The 12,912-nt window shown below is 37.7% G+C and overlaps 1 protein-coding gene across 1 annotated transcript in view; it reads right to left on the bottom strand.

Annotated features, from left to right (window-relative positions):
* Positions 1-598: 598 nt before the first annotated feature.
* ube3c (ubiquitin protein ligase E3C) overlaps positions 599-12,912 on the bottom strand; it is a 32,535-nt gene continuing 20,221 nt past the window's right edge. The window contains exons 20-24 of the mRNA XM_067438633.1: positions 7,971-8,183; positions 7,014-7,202; positions 6,729-6,795; positions 4,998-5,128; positions 599-2,391 (exon numbers count right to left, since the gene is read on the bottom strand). Of these exons, the coding sequence (XP_067294734.1) occupies positions 2,221-2,391; positions 4,998-5,128; positions 6,729-6,795; positions 7,014-7,202; positions 7,971-8,183 (771 nt within the window). The 3' untranslated portion in view covers positions 599-2,220. The remainder of the gene's footprint in view (positions 2,392-4,997; positions 5,129-6,728; positions 6,796-7,013; positions 7,203-7,970; positions 8,184-12,912) is intronic.

Below are 12,912 nucleotides of genomic sequence, written 5' to 3'. Positions count from 1 at the left end.
ACTTGACCCTAAGTGCAATAATAACATTTCTAAAAGCTATATAAAATACCTTTGGTATATCTTTGCACGTGGATGTGATTGATGGCCAGAGGCATTAAGTTTGCGAGCTATAATCCATTATAAGGTAATAGGCCCAAATAAATCTCCCCATAATTGAGGCCAATCCTTCATAGCAATAAGACAAGTTAGTTTTTTAAGACCCAATTACCCCCGTCTGAGATTGCTGCTAAAATGCTGGAGATTTGGTCAGAGAGGGAGGAGTCTAGAGAGTTATTCCAGTGAGGAGGGTGAGACTGAGGCTGGGAGAATATATGGAGATGATCCAAGGTGGAATAAAAAAAAAGCTCCCCCTGCTCTCTCTCCGGCCATCACTTGCTCACATTGCAGTGCCCTAATAGATTTATGTCAAACGCACAGACCCTTAATTTATGTTATACGGATAATGCATCAGTGGTCTCGACTAGCCTCCTTTCTTGTTCCATCACTGGATGTTTCTTTAATTATATGTCAAAGGCCATAAAATTCGAAATGAAATTCTACATCCCAGTTTTTCTTAAATAGTATGTTGTTTCGACAAAAGATGTTCACATCTCCAGGGCAAATAAAAACTCAAAACATTTAATCATTGCCAAACATTCTATGATACATAGATTGAACACCGGTCTTTATCATTTAAAAAAAAAAAAAATCATTCAGGGCGCATACACTTAAATGTCGGTAAACATACAAACAACTTTGCTTGTCCTTGCTCATCATGAACATCCAAGACAAAAACTCTAAACATCAGTGTCTGTAAACGATCAGATATTCAGCACCTGTATGCTGTTATATTACTCATTTACTTTTACAGATGTTGGGAAACAAGTTATTACTGACAAGGTGAGGAGAGAATTTAAAAGTCTTGTATGCACATTAAAAGATGTAGACATATACATAAAGCCATCATCATCATCAGCTCTCCACCAACCAACACACAGCCATGCTGAACCCAGTAAGCAGCAGCAAAAAATCAATCAGAGGATGCTGAAAGCACATACTTCAATCCTCTTCAGTTTACTAAATTGTTCTTTGCTACAACCAAAGTTGGAGTAGTGTCCAGTACACGGGCACACCTTTCCTTCATTCATTCATTAATTTGTCTGACCTTAAAAAAAAAAAAAAACTTGAGTGTCATCAAATTTTCTCTTTTAATCTTATTGCACAATGTCAGCATCATACTCCATTGCAATAATACCAAGGCCAATGTGTGGAATACATAAATACACAATTGGTGTTTGATTTTTTGTTAAATGCAATGGACACACAATAAACATAAAGGCCTGAAATGCAGCTGGCCATTATTGTAATTTAAAACGGAATATTTCTTTCCAATTGTACTCCATTCTAAAGGTAACCCTGAATCAGCCAAAATGAAATCATCATTACTATGATTCAAACAAGTTGACTACCTTTGCTACTGTTTTACAACTCCTGTTACCTCACACATCCTATTCAATTCTTTTGTTCATGGCAAATTTGGCAAAAAAAAAAAAAAGTTTAGCCTGCAAAGAGTTTTCAGCAAATGCTACACTATTAGCACGCCTTGTATCAAGACATGCACATTTGTATATCTGAAGCGGTGTGACCTTAAACCAAGAACAATCTTAAGTATCCCTACTGTACTGAAGAAGTTTCAGGCATGCTGTTACATTGGAGAAGCGTATGTTTTAGCTTGTTCTTGAGTCAGCGAGGCTAAAGCATGCATCTTTACTGGTAGACGCTCAAAATGTGCTGCACTATGGTGACAAAAGAGCAGTTTAAAAACCGTAAAATGGAATTGTCTTAAAACATCCACTTCAATGCAAGCAATAAAAAACCAAGGAAAATCTACAAGTACATTTTGTGTTGCCATTTTATTCCCTCAGTATCTCCAACATTCTGATGCTCCTGTTCATTGTTAGTGCTTTTGATCAGTGGACGCCTTTACTGATGCTGCTTTGAAATTATAAATGCATTATTTACAAGTTTACTCTTTTTGAAGTAAAAATAAAACTGAGCATATATTTGTCTGTGCCACAACTTCAAATTGTTCTTCTGCATTTGTTTTTTGTTTTGTTTTTTACGTCCCAACACCTGCAAATCACATGTCTGTTCATTCTGATCTTTTCCTATCTGGTCACCATGACAAAAGTTGCAGCTTCTTGTCTGGGTTTCAAGGCCATCAAGGGGCGGACGTATTCCTCAGCTGAGCTCAAAGCCAGCAGAGGATTCAATAGCATAGAGCAACTTGTTCCTCATTTGCTGAGAGTCACAAAACTCTGGCAGCTTAAGAAGGTTCATGCAAGTGCTAGCGGTAGGGAGACGCTCCAGGTCAGCGCCTCCATTATGGATGCAAAAGGCTGGGTACAGCTCCTAGAGACAAAGAGAAAGCGGAAAATATCATTAATATCTTTTAAACCCATAATACTCAACAAACACTTTTGTAAAAAAAAAAAAAAAGAATGTCTCTGAAGAAGACCGAAAAACATTTAGTTTTTCAGTGATATGACACTTTTTTTTAGTCAAGTTGTGGATGTGACGAGATTGCCAAAATAAGTCTGATAGTACAGACACGTCTTTCAACCAAGTTTTGTGGGCTGCATGCAAAACAAAACATGCGGTGTGACCAGTGTCATCTAATTCACAAGTCTCTCTTATGAGTCAGTTCTTTTAATAAATTATTTTTTTAAATAATAAATAATTACTGTATTGAATGAGTCTGACAAATCCATTACTGAATGAACTCAGGCCGGTTACTGAATTAAAAAAACATTTTCAACCAGCTTTGTATTGTTCCAATGTTGGTAGTATAATAAGAGAAAGAACAAGCTGTGCTCTTTTTACATGGTACCTGCACAGAGATATCCCTGTTTATTGGACAGCAAAACCTTTGATCATTCTAAGGCTTTTGTGAAAAACCAGATAGTATTTTGTCATTTTTGTATCCTGCTCACAGACTGGATGAAGTCCAATGCTAAAATTTTCCTAGCTTTTTTCCCCACAGCCCTTTTTCTTTGTTATCTCTAGTCGTGTTGTGTAGCACCGATTAACAAAAAAAAAAAAAAAGAGAAATAATTCTTTCTACTCCATAGTCAGCTAACTTTTATTAAAACCTCATCTTGCCAGCCAATTACCGCTTTAACATCTGACTCACTTCCTGAACTGCAAGTTACCATCGGTTTTAGTGCTTACTGTCTTGAAATGAAGCAAGTTTTGTACTTAAGTTTTGCCACATTCAGGGTAGTAAAAACAGTGTAACACTGGGCGAACAGTTGTCAACAACAGCTTGAGGCTGCCAACACTGAACACGTTAAAATAAAAGTTCTGCATCCATTTGTACTGTTGTCAGACATAAAACATCAGTTTACTGTCAGTGTGTCCTCACACTGCGTTGTATCCAGTGTAGACAGTATCACTGGTAAATATAAAAAAAATACTATAAAACATTAAGTAGGCACCATCTATGAAGATAAATGCAACAAACAACAGCCTGATATCAGAGCAACCATTTAACACGGAACTTTTCAGATCTATAAAATGTTACTGAAAGAACAACAAGATAGGCCTAATGAAAAAATTATCCACGTGGCTGTGAGGCTCAACCCCAAAATGAACCTGATTAAACCTGCTTTAAGGGGCCAATTTTTCTAACAATTAAGGTATTAAAGTATCGTTGCTTATCGAGAAAGTGTCACGACGAGAGCCATCATTTTGAAAAAAGGGTATCCATCATGTTTTTTAAATAGCTCGCCATGACAGGGCTATTTCTCCCCTAATGAATTCTGGGATGTTTAACGGCACCTAATTAAGGCTGAGCTGGCTGAAGAGGCAGACGAGGTGGGAGGCCATCTCCCCTTGATCCGTCTCTCTTCGTCTTTTTCCTCTTACTCCTCCTTTCCATCCGTTCCTCAGAGCATTTGCACCAAAGTCAAATTCATTAAAGAGCCCCACTTTAATTTTGGCAGTAGCACATAACTGTGGAATTGCTCAGAAGCCATGATTTCCCCCACCCAAATTCATACAGGGTAAAGTAATCTGCTCTAAACTGATGACAGATATTAAAATATCTAATAAAGTCAATGAAATGACAATTACTGTCCTTGGTTAGTCTAAGTAAGGCATAAAAACACATTTAATGATTTTTCTGTTCTCCAGATTCTACTGGGTATAAGCAGCACACCACAACAAGAAAAAGTCTCAAGGTTACATTTCTGGAGATTGAGACAATACTAATGCTAAACAAGAAAATAGTTTGTAGATGAAGTCGTCCATTTTTAATTTGTAAGCTCTATTTACTGTTTTGCTGTCAGGTGCAATTCTCTCATCCTCATTTTCTGGTCTTTGACTACACTCTAGATACATTCCATATCAAGCAAGAGCCATTTAAAGTTCACCAGGGCATTTTATCAGTCAGATGGATTTCACACACCCAGTGGCGCATGGAAAAGCTTCAAATAGCATTACAATGCTAGGGGTCACAACCTCTCTAGCACAAATAGAGGCCAAGATAAGGCCTATCCTGAGGGCTGTTATAATGTGAAAATGATTTGTTACAATGAGCCTGTTTGCCCGTACACCCTTGTGTAAATTAATGACGATATACTGCGACAAAACATATTTTTTTCACTTCATTATTTCTCCGTTAAGGCAGCACACCTTGCAGGGAGTAGACGTCTTTGTGGTGGGGATCCTGATAACTTTATTGAATAAAAATATAGAAATTGGGACAAAATCATAAGCAGGTGTGAGTTGGCATGAACTTCAGCTGAACTCCATATGCGATAACAGAGGTGCGAGTCATATCGATGCAGCTCAGACACGGGGTTGGGTTATGTCTGTACATTTCACTTTTTTTCCAAGTGAACCCATCGAAGGCCCCTTACAATCTTAGATAAAACATTAACTCATCTTTAAAGAATTCAGACAACCAAAGTAAATTAAAATAATATTTTTAGAGGGTTTTGTTCAATGTCACTGACCTTGAAGCCTAAGAGCGGAGGTCGTGAGCAGCTTGTCACAAACTTGAGCAGCTTGCGTTTCTCCTCATCACTGAAGCTCTCCACCACATCCCAGAAAATGTTGATCACTGGATGGTTTGCTGAGTAACCACCTGAGTAGTGCAGCAACAGTTAAGAAAAAGCAAAAAGTATAATGCATAATAAACAATAAATATAAGTCTTGCAAAACTAAACCATTCTGAATTATTAGACAATACTGGATCTCAGCTATGAGCTTTATTTAAAAAGCTTTACTTTTTTAAAAAAAAAATCTGAAACTTTTTGTACATGTTTAAGTAGACAGTAGAGAGAAAGTCGAAGCATCGACACAAAATCTGAATTTGTAGTTAAAGTGCCTCTATTATGTTTTTTGAATATTCCCTATTCCCTATCAAGCAGTGTGTAATATAGCTGTTTTTCTGCAAAGTTTAAAGTGCATGATAAATGAAGTTATTGTCTTCTAAAAGAAAGAATCGACTGAGAACCTCGGGTCGATTTATGGTTAAGGTTCTATGTCACTAGATAAGCCATCTGCATAATACATAATTATATAATGCATACAGTTTTTCCGGTTATGTTGTACGTTGTCCGCACCTAACAACTTGACCAGCCCTTCAGCATTGTCCTTTTTTTTTTTTTTTACTGACGATTTGGATGGATCTGTACCCAGTTTATTTGGACCAGCTTGCTTCTCAGAATCACAAATTGTGTAAGTATGAATAATTATTGATTTACCAACAGAATTACTTTCTACCAGGTGTTCAAAATACGTAATTATGTTTTATATTGTGTTTTATACGTTTCCAGCTAACCGGCTAACTCACATTATTACTGTCTTTCTGAAATAGTTCTGCTAAATCAGCTGTGAGACACTAAAATTGTCTATTAATTCAGAACGTTCTTACTACTTTGAGTAAAGATAAAGGATAAAGCAGGATTTATTTTACAAACGTTTGTTACATCAGTCAATTAGGTTAGTGCTCAGCTAAGGTATCGCTGTTATTGATAAAGTTGCCCCATGTGGACTGCAATATAAATATACACATGAATATATTGATGGACATGCACTTGTTAATGCCGATGCCATGGTGAGAAATTACAGTTAAAATATCTCATAAAGTACCTCAAACTGAGTAGCCTATCACTGAAAAAAGTCGTCCTTGCGATCGAGGTTCGGGTTAAAAAAGTAGTTCGCCCAACGTTTCATCATTGGACTCGTGCTCGGATTAATATGGTACAATCAATGCCATCATTACTGTCTTTACAGTGTGTACAATCGCTGAGGACTGAGGAAGCCTCAGCTGAAGTTCAGTTATGGTATGAACATTTAGCTTCCAAAACACACACACTAGACCAAATCAAAACAGACTGGACAATTTGGACAAACAGAGCAGAGCAGAACCTCAGAAAGGAGCAATTTAGAGAGATTGAAAAAAAAAAAAGTGTTAATGTGCAAGGTATATTATGAGAAAATTAAAGTGTGTTTGAACTTTGATGCGTGTAAACCTGATGTAGAAGACATCTCAAAATTAGGAACCTTTAAAATAGCATAATAGCTTGACCTGTGCATGCATGTTTTGGCTATCCATTATTAATAAATAAAACAAGATGTAACAGCAACCTGACATCTCTGGAAGAAAGGCTAGTAAATCGAGCTAAACCTAGAATAAAAAAAGAAGAGAGTGATAAAAAGTCTGATGGGTGTGCTTGTACCTGAGTAGTTAGTAAATTTCTTCAGGTCGTCCAGACAGATGGGCACGTGTGCACCAGAAATCAGTACCTGAAAATATAGGTGAACTTAGATTGTTTAGATTAAATGAATGACCACAAATAAAAATTTAAAGTTGGGGGTGAAGAAAAGACAAATAGTTTGTAATATTATCTGGAGATGATATCTGTTGATGATATTATTATTAATGCTTTATAGACACATGTAGCCTTTCCCACATTTTTAGCATAAATCTAAGTATGTGTGTGTGTGTCCAGGTAAGCTGCTACCTGAATTTCCTGCTGATCAAACATTCGCAGCCACTCCAGGTTGACAACGTTGGCCAGGCCCTGCCGAAAGGCCAGGCAGTGTGCTCGGATCTGTTTGTTCAGACGGTAATCGGCCACTAAATGGATGTAGGCTATCCTGTTGGCTGTGGTTACCGGGATGTCCTTTCCCCCTGGTTTGAGCTCAACCACCTGGAAAAAGACACAAATATATGGAAGTGTGACAGGCACTGTCTCCCTGGATTCAGCGATAATTCCATGTTGAAAGTGAAACAGTACAGCTGCAGAGGAAAGTGTTGAAGGCAATTGAGGAACATAATGGAAATGAGTGCACATGCACACCCTTTATCTAATGAAGGGGAAAGTAAATAAAACCTTACTTTTACTTTACCTTAGTTATAAGAAAAAAGGTAATCAAACTCTTTTGTTTTTTCATTCACGCAAAATATAAGATTATTATTAACAATTATCATTTGCTCCAAAACTATCTAATTGCTACCGAGTTTATATTTAGGCTAAATCTACAACCCTGTTCCCCATCCTGTCATCGTTTTATTTTATTTTATATAATGCATACAGTTAGTGTATTTCATAAAATTGTTATTTAATAATTGTCCTTTCATTACCCATTTGTTAAAAGAGAAAAAAAATCCTATATTTAAATCAAATGTGAAGAGCACCCACAATTTTCCTCTATACACCTTAGGTCGAGGTACTACAAATCATGCTGGATGATTAGTTCTTACACTATGCTACGCAGTTTTCTCCCAGCAGGTATGTTTGAGCTGGTCAACAGAAAAGTTATTTTAGAGAGATCTAGACAGACGTGCTTTATCACCATCAGCCAAGACTAACAACAGTTAGCTCAATCATTAACAATGCCAGAAAACGAGAGATGGAGAGAGGAGACACAAAAGACCAATAAAAGAGCACAAAAGACAGGGGGGGCATGTTGTTCACCTGTGCCTCCCCAAGATCATTGTTGACCACAGTGAAGTTAAGGCCGAGGTCTTCCACGTCGCCTTCGTAGCTCTTGAGAAAAAGCAGATTTCTGTACATCTCTGGGTCTAGAGAGGCCAGATGGTGGATGTCCACCTCTGCACTGGTGCCTAAAAGCTTGGACAGGAAGAAACTGGCAAAAGGCAATTCCACTAGCATGTTTTCATACAGCGCCTAGGAGACGAGAGAGAGAGAAATATATTTAATTAAATATGCTATGTAATGTGCAGGCAGCTAATATGAGCTAAATGGCAAAATCGTGAGAAGATCTTCATCCTCTAGGCTAATCTGCCCCAAATACTACAACACTTTATATCGAAGAAGCTCAAACTTTAAAAACATCAACTTTATCCTTAACCTGTTGTTCCATTAAGAAGCACAAGGATGGCGAGTCATAAAAGCTAAAGTACCACAACAGTCCTAAAAAGACCATATCTGAGGGCATTAAAATATACAGGCCTTGAATAAATGATTGCACTAAAATCCCTCAACCACATAAGCTAAATGGATTATAAATTTCCCAAATCTCCATAATGCATGCATCTAAAACACACACGCGGGCTGTAAATCAGAGCATTTTCTAAACACAGGTTAATTGTGCAACTTCAAACATGGGACATTTTTTATGCAAAATAATCCACTTAGCAACAGTCTTCCCATGAGCCCTGATGTGGGAACATATGTGCTGCGCCCTCCTGAAACCTATCAATAACGTCGCTCCCGGGAAGAAGCCGCAATAAGGATATGGAGCCACAACGCAGACTATTTTTCAAACCTTCAAGTTATTTATGGGTGTTTATTGCCAGAAATTGTGCCAAAATGACTTGGGATAAAAAGGATTAATGAATGGCCGGGCCTTTTAATATAAGTGAGTGCAGTGGCAACGCAATTAATGCAAATTGTGGCACCATCAGGAGAGTAAACGCCAACAACTTAGCAGCTGCCTTCTGTTTCTGCCAAATAAATTTATAAATTTACAGCATTAAGAATCAATAAAAAATTTAACACACTTGCCATCAATCAGGAGTTCTGACCTTCTCTTTCCTCTCTGTTGCCCTTTGAAGAGGGACAGTTAAGTTGAACTGCAGAACAAGTGGTGTGTGTGTGCGTGTGTGTGTATTTGAGGGCACAATATATATGTGTATAGTAGAGTGTGAAAATAATTCAAAAGGGTAATTCTACACAAGGGTGAGTCTTTAAAAAATGCTTGTAGCATCCCTTGATATTTAAATAAAAAACCTCTATTTTGGATACCTTTAAGTATCCACATCCAATATTGCAAAAACACACAATATCTATAATTCACCCAGTAATTGAAAATTGTATGTCACATACACGTAAACAGTTATACGTCATATACAGAATATAACTTCCAATGACATGTAAACCTGGTAAGTTTCTTAGACTGAACCTAATAAAAATAATCATAAAAAATAATTGTATGTTGAATGGAACTGGGAGTACTATACTTATTAAATGGTAGGCAAAAGTGTAAATCAAATGAATCGACAGCTTAATCAAAATATTTAATGAATAAGCAAAGTCATGTGTGTACCCCTGTAAATGACTAGGGCTCCAATTCCTTGTAAATCACCAGTTAAAGCAGGACCACACAAAATCTGCTTTCGGAATGAGTTTAAAACTCTATTAAACCTGCTGACATAAATATGGACTGCAAAGCAAACAGTATAGGGCTTAAACAGATTTTTTACAGCTGGTCCGTTTAGATTTCACATAAAAATTGTGTAACCTATTAATCAAAGAAGTCATCATTAATTTCAACAAAAAATTCACGTATATTATTGTCTTTAATGTTTTTTTTTCTTTCTACAGATTCTTAAGTTTTTCCCCCCATTGTTTTATTTTTAGTATTACATTATAATACCATGCATATTGTACTTTTTTTTTTTTTTTTTTTTAGACCAAACCTATATTTGACTTTTGAGGCTAAATGCTATAGAAAATCAATAAAGGTTTTTCACAAAGAGTTTTAATCTAGTTTTTTTTTTATATAACAGCGGCATGCAGTCACTTCAAACAATGGCATAAAGCTATACAAAACATCATTCAATGTAAATTGTGATCATTGTAATTTATAATCGTAATTACAAATTCAGGGGAATAATCGACAATTATGATTTTTGTCATAATTGTGCAGCCCTAACTCCACCAACAACAAAACAACTACTGACAGGTTTGAACAAGCCCTTTGACCAAAGCCAGCTAGATAACATTACAAATCGGCAGTAACAAATCGGCAGAAGAAAATAAATAAATTGCCATGTAGCACAGAAAGTGAAATTGACAATTTTTGTGTGTGTGTGTCTTTGGTGGACCCCAACACAGCTACAGTGACGCAATTGTAATCTATACAGATCAGCTTTATAACAGCACTAAACAAATATCAATATCCCACTCAGTCTGCCATTCCTTCACATATTTATGGAGAGAGAAGGAGGGTTAATTGAAAGTCAAATTCAAATTAATCTCGTCACCTTAATTGCTTTGCACATTACTAAGGAGTGGGGGCAATTGAATGGAATAAGATCAAGAAAGTAGGAGGGTGGGGCAAGCCATTCCTCAGGGAAGGAGCTCAGTTATGTCCCTTCTATCGTGCAAGGTGTGTGTATGTGTGTGTGTTCATTATAGCTCTCTAATAAGTGGCCTGGATTGCCTCTTCACAAGTGGTGTTGATGCCCGTGACTGTAAAACAGATCAAAACTCTATTACCAGCGGCACGGATCCGGTTATTTATGGCGCTAGCTGATTTAGCGTCCATGGCCAAATGCGATGGCTACACAAACAGAGACGGGAAATCATGGGCTAATGGAGTAGCCTAATTGAGCAGCGAGCTTCTTGGCATGAGGTAATTCATCTACCCTTTCCCCAGTCAATGTGCTTTGTGATAAACAATCCTGGGCATACGCATTAATGAAACTTTAAAAACATTAGCGGCTAATAAATACCAGCTTGCGGGCATACAAAAGAGATGGCCAAAACAATAGCGTCATTAAATTGTAACTCAAGGTGTAGCCATTATAGGAAAACACTGGGCAAAATTAAGATAATCAGAGTTATCATTAGGGGGTTTACTGTAAAAAATATTCCACTAATTACGAACCCTTTCAACCATATGAAATTTACGTTTTTAAATAAATTTAAATTATTACATCAAATGCTTTCCATCTTGCTTCTTAAAAAAACAGCATGTACTGCTACTGTACACAGATTCCTGCAATGCTTGAAAACACTAAACTATATTTTCTGTAGCTTCCTATAAACTACTTTGAGGCCTCATGCAATTAGACAAAGTAATGTAACTATGAGCAAACTATTTAATTTACATGCAACCATACATTTCTAGTTTTTTTGATGAAAGTTTATTAAAGGTATTTCACAAAATTCACTTACAACATAAACCTAGACAGGAAAAATTATTTGGATCAAAAGGCCACATATAAACTTGACTTTAAACTCCCAGTGACCTCATAAATCAAATGCATAGGATTTAACCAGGCTACTCAGCCTGAGACCACTGATTGAACCTGACCTTTGACCTTCAACATTGATTCAAATGACCCTATTTGTGTTTGAGAGCGTACAGGTCCTTCTCAAAAAATTAGCATATTGTGATAAGGTTCATTATTTTCCATAATGTAATGATAAAAATTAAACTTTCATATATTTTAGATTCATTGCACACCAACTGAAATATTTCAGGTCTTTTATTTTTTTTAATACTGATGATTTTGGCATACAGCTCATGAAAACCCAACATTCTCAAAATCTCAAAAAATTAGCATATTTCATCCGACCAATAAAAGAAAAGTGTTTTTAATACAAAAAAGTCAGCCTTCAAATAATTATGTTCAGTTATGCACTCAATACTTGGTCGGAAATCCTTTTTCAGAAATGACTGCTTCAATGCGGCGTGGCATGGAGGCGATCAGCCTGTGGCACTGCTGAGGTGTTATGGAGGCCCAGGATGCTTCGATAGCGGCCTTAAGCTCACCCAGAGTGTTGGGTCTTGCGTCTCTCAACTTTCTCTTCACAATATCCCACAGATTCTCTATGGGGTTCAGGTCAGGAGAGTTGGCAGGCCAATTGAGCACAGTAATACCATGGTCAGTAAACCATTTACCAGTGGTTTTGGCACTGTGAGCAGGTGCCAGGTCGTGCTGAAAAAGGAAAATTTCCTCTCCATAAAGCTTTTCAGCAGATGGAAGCATGAATTGCTCCAAAATCTCCTGATAGCTAGCTGCATTGACCCTGCCCTTGATAAAACACAGTGGACCAACACCAGCAGCGGACATGGCACCCCAGACCATCACTGACTGTGGGTACTTGACACTGGACTTCAGGCATTTTGGCATTTCCTTCTCTCCAGTCTTCCTCCAGACTCTGGCACCTTGATTTCCGAATGACATGCAAAATTTGCTTTCATCAGAAAAAAGTACTTTGGACCACTGAGCAACAGTCCAGTGCTGCTTCTCTGTAGCCCAGTTCAGGCGCTTCTGCCACTGTTTCTGGTTCAAAAGTGGCTTGACCTGGGGAATAGGGCACCTGTAGCCCATTTCCTGCACACGCCTGTGCACGGTGGCTCTGGATGTTTCTACTCCAGACTCAGTCCACTGCTTCCGCAGGTCCCCCAAGGTCTGGAATCGGTCCTTCTCCACAATCTTCCTCAGGGTCCGGTCACCTCATCTCGTTGTGCAGGGTTTTTTGCCACACTTTTTTCTTCCCACAGACTTCCCACTGAGGTGCCTTGATACAGCACTCTGGGAACAGCCTATTCGTTCAGAAATGTCTTTCCGTGTCTTACTCTCTGTGTCAATGATGGCCTTCTGGACAGGGTCGGGTCGGCAGTCTTACCCATGATTGCGGTTTTGAGTAATGAACCAGG

This window comes from Pseudorasbora parva, chromosome 1 (genome assembly GCF_024679245.1).
Source record: "Pseudorasbora parva isolate DD20220531a chromosome 1, ASM2467924v1, whole genome shotgun sequence".
NCBI classification, from domain to species: Eukaryota; Metazoa; Chordata; class Actinopteri; order Cypriniformes; family Gobionidae; genus Pseudorasbora; species Pseudorasbora parva.
This window is presented reverse-complemented; position numbering and strand designations above follow the sequence as displayed.